The sequence below is a fragment of the Brassica oleracea genome, chromosome C1 (genome assembly GCF_000695525.1).
Source record: "Brassica oleracea var. oleracea cultivar TO1000 chromosome C1, BOL, whole genome shotgun sequence".
Taxonomy (NCBI): Eukaryota; Viridiplantae; Streptophyta; class Magnoliopsida; order Brassicales; family Brassicaceae; genus Brassica; species Brassica oleracea.
Window position 1 is genome coordinate 32,004,644 of NC_027748.1, and position 4,203 is coordinate 32,008,846.

The window sequence follows — 4,203 nt, forward strand, 5'->3', positions numbered from 1 at the left end:
ACCAATTAAAGCCTTTCATTTTTCCATAATAGATATATTTTCTTTTTCCAAGATAAAATAACATATAAACATCATAGTGCACAAATTTTATTATAGTCCATATTTTCATGATACAAATCTATATACTATTTTTGTACTACTTTCTGAACTAATACAAAACACTTCAGAAATATACATCTTCACCGTATGATTAGATCTTTTTCAATCTGAAATCAGTTCCACTAACACGGTTCACTACAATATTTGATCAGAATTCTTATTGCGGAAAAAACATTAAATTGGCTAACCTCACCGTCGATCATTGTAAGTACGTGAGCTATGTTACATATAGACGTTAGACTATATATGGACTAGGTATGTTTCTTAAATCAAATTAGATTAAGTAATCATCTGAGACGAGACAGACACTGAAGAAATTGGTTTGCACTCGAAATTGTTGCAAGATAACTACTCTAAAGGAAGTCTTTAATTTTTGAAAGATTAACTTAGTTGTTTCTTAAATGGAATAAACAAATATTTTGACTCGTTGAGAAGTTGATACATTGCAAGTGTTCATTGAAGTTTAGAGGTTAATTTACAAAAGGGGAGCCATTTAACGGCGTTAGATACCGCCAATGATTTTCACAAAAACGACGTCATCAGCCAATAACTCCTCCGACATTGTTTTTGGCAGAAACCGTTTCAATAACACAACATACTGTCTCTGTTTTTTTGCTCTCTAGACTCTATATAGACAGAGAGAAACTACAAAGGTTTTTGCTCCGAGAAAGACACTTGCGGTAACACACACATAAACAATCATTGTCAGTTTCTTCTTTCTTTCTTGGCTCTTCTTCATCATCTTGCTCTGTTCACAAACTCTTTCGAAAACAGAACAAAGATATACATATCATCAAGAAATGGGAAAGAAAGATGAGAAAGTCGAAACTGTTCTTCATTTACTCAGAAAACAATCTCCTCTCACTCTTAACCAAGTACGTTTAGTTAATTTCTCTTAATAAATATATCTGCATGTTTATTGTATATTCCATGAATAAAGCTTCCAACTTTATATTTGTTTTAGGAGAAGTTCTGTAACAAAGAGTGCGTGGAGAGATTCTTGAAAGGGAAAGGAGACAACGTGAAAAGAGCTGCGAAGCAACTACTTTCATGTCTTTCTTGGAGACAAAGCATTGAGATTGGTATGTTCTTCGATTTACTTATAAAATCTCAACCTAAAATAGTACGTTTTTGTTTTGTTTATTGCTTTTTGTTTATGTGTGTTAAGAGAGGTTAGGGGCTGAGGAATTCGCGACGGAGCTTTCCGACGGTGTAGCTTACATCGCCGGCCATGACGGAGACTTCAGACCCGTTATAGTAATTTATTCATACTCGTTATTGTTATCTTCCAATGGCAATAATATTAAATGTTAATGATAACAAGGGTAAGGTTTTGATATACAGATTTTCCGTTTCAAGAACGATTATCAGAAGTTGCGTACTCAGAAGCAGTAAGTTCAGATTAATTAATAAATCCATCCACTCTTTTCACATTAATATTCAGATTAATTTTCATTTAGAATGTTGAAATCGTTTTTTTCTTCCTTTTTCAGATTTTCGCGTTTAGTGGCGTTCACGATGGAGACTGCGATATCGAGCATGTCCAGAAACGCGGAACGGAGCGTGGTTCTTCTCTTCGATGCAAGTAAGCATTAGTAGTAGTTTAAGTTACATTTTTGTCTCTGGTAAGCTTCCAAATATCCGCCCGTGGGGTTGGTCTGTACTAAACGGTAATCTTCTGGGTCTGGTCTATTTGGTTTTCTCTCTTAATTTGGATCGAGGCTTGTCGGAGAGTGTGATTTCGGACATATGTATATGCAGATGTCCAAAGTGTCCCTTTATGTGTCAACGTTGAACTTCCTCTGTAATTTACTCACCGTAAATGTCCAAATCTCTTCATTATCGTTCCAATATTTCTTTATGGAAAAAGTTTTAGTAGTTTTAATAATCATTTAAAAAAAAGCTTCTTATCTATTTAATCTTGAGTAGTTTACTCAGCCATAAAGAAAAAGAAATCCCGTTTTGGAATTTTACTTCTCAAAATTGAAAAAGTCAGCTGGTTATAAAATGTAATCTATTTTTTTGCTCATGTTGGGTTAAGACTTACTCAAGTCGTATATGTTTGTTTACAAACACCAATATTTTTACCATAAAAGTAAAAAAAGGAATAATTAGTAAAATACGGTTCTAATCACGCTTATAAGATATATGTTTTTTTCCTGCACAAAAGTTTTTTTTGAAATTCCACCTTTAAAGTTTTCATTCTTTTGAAGGAAAAAGAAGTACAATTTTATTCTCTGCTAAAATACATCTTTAAACTTTTGTTTTCAAACCTGATAGACAATTAATTATTAATGGCACTTGATTAATATTCTCTTTGTTTTTTTTTTTGCCTTGCTAATACAGGCTTTTTCAGATCATCCTCTGCCTTTGCAAATCTGCTTTTACCAACCCTAAAAACCATAGGAGATAATTATCCATGCCGACTTTACAAGGCTTTTATCATTGACCCTCCCTCTTTTTTCCCTTACATCTTGAAGGTAAAATAATAATTTTCAATAATTCTTTTTTTTTCTTAGTTTTTTTTTCCAATAATTCAATAAATCATCCTCATTGTTATTACTTTTTCTTTCCTAATTGTTATTACATGAATAAGCTCGATACACATACTTAATTGACAGGGCGTACGTCCATTCGTGGAGCTATCAACGCTCACGACGGTGATCTCTTCGCTGGACTATGACGAGCAGCTAGATATCAGCCACGTTTCATTAGCATCCTCGTCATTATCATGTCCTAGATCCGCTTCCCTACGTTTTGATGCATCATCGATTAAATCAGCGGCCGCGAGTGGCTCAGCTTCTTCAAGATTCGCGTTCACCGTATCTCATAACTCCTTGAAGCCGTGGTACCTTTCCTTTACTGACACGTCTCCTCTTAACGCAGCCGTCTCGACCGCGGCCTCTAAAATTTCTCCGATCAGCACGCGGTCGCTGTCTTTCGCGTCTCCGGCGACGGGTGGCTTAATAGACGCGAGACAACCTGCATGCATGAGAAAGAGTGTGTTTCCCTCGACGCCGTTGCCGGAGACGAAAACGGAGACGTACCGGAAAACACCACGTCCTTCTTTCTTTCTGTCTCCGGCGATGTTTTTTCGCGGGGAAAAAAACGTTGGCGGAGGCGAGAAGTCATCACGTGAAGCGTTCGTACCATATCTGAAGTTTTACCGGAGACCGTACGATGAGACGGCCTATAGGTCTAAACTGCGGGGTCCACGTGGGTTTGTGTCGGTCGTGTCTTCGCACGTAAGATGTCGTCATGCGTCTTTATCTCAACGGTACTAGCTAGGCTTCTAGCGATGACGTTAAAAATAGACTTATTTTCATGTTAGGGCAGTTTTAAGTTTTTTATTACAAGATAGAGCGGTTATTGTTCCTAAGGTAGTTTTTTACGACTACAAGCTAATTAAGTTTATTCTTGTAACTAAATGGGTTCCACGATTCTTAATCTCATTTTTTTTTCACTTTCTCTAATAGAGAAATAATTCTAAAAGTAACAAAATGAAGAAGTTGAATGATCGTAAATAATCTGAACAAGATGTTGAAAAACAAAATGAAAAATCCTGAAAAATCCCAAGAGAAAATCTGGAAAACAAAATGAAGAATAAGATCTCTTCATATCTGCCACCGAAAACAAAATGAAGAACACGGTTGTGGTTCCTCTGTTTCTTCGCCATGAATCAACACGACCAAGCTTCTTCTTCCACGCCGTGCTCTGCAACTCATCTACCTCGCGTTGTGACAGTAATAAAAAAAAGAAGCAGAGTAATTTTGAGCTTGAAATAGTGTCTTAAACCATATTTCTACAAGTTTAAAGGTATAATAAGTAAGAAAAATGAAAAAAACGGATGATTCAGGTGAAAATAATGGCTGGCGGCTATAGAGAGAAATTACAGAAAACCCTAATCGATTTTGAGAAAGATGAAGTTAAAATTACGAAAATGCCACTCATTAAAAGACATGAAAAAAATGATTCATATGTACATGATATGTTGTACATACAATTACATTATCCACATGTACAACAATACATATGTAAACTATTTTGAAATATTACAAGTAGCTCAACAATAAATTCAATTAGACATTTACGAATTTGTAACAT

At 35.5% G+C, this 4,203-nt stretch overlaps 1 protein-coding gene across 1 annotated transcript; it reads left to right on the forward strand.

Moving 5' to 3' along the window:
• The first annotated feature begins 772 nt into the window (after positions 1–772).
• LOC106298034 lies at positions 773–3,523 on the forward strand. Its single transcript, XM_013734144.1, has 7 exons — positions 773–974; positions 1,064–1,181; positions 1,268–1,356; positions 1,444–1,490; positions 1,593–1,684; positions 2,446–2,579; positions 2,721–3,523. The coding sequence occupies exons 1-7, from the start codon at positions 900–902 to the stop codon at positions 3,381–3,383; spliced, it is 1,218 nt and encodes a 405-aa protein (XP_013589598.1). The 5' UTR covers positions 773–899; the 3' UTR covers positions 3,384–3,523.
• Positions 3,524–4,203: the final 680 nt, after the last annotated feature.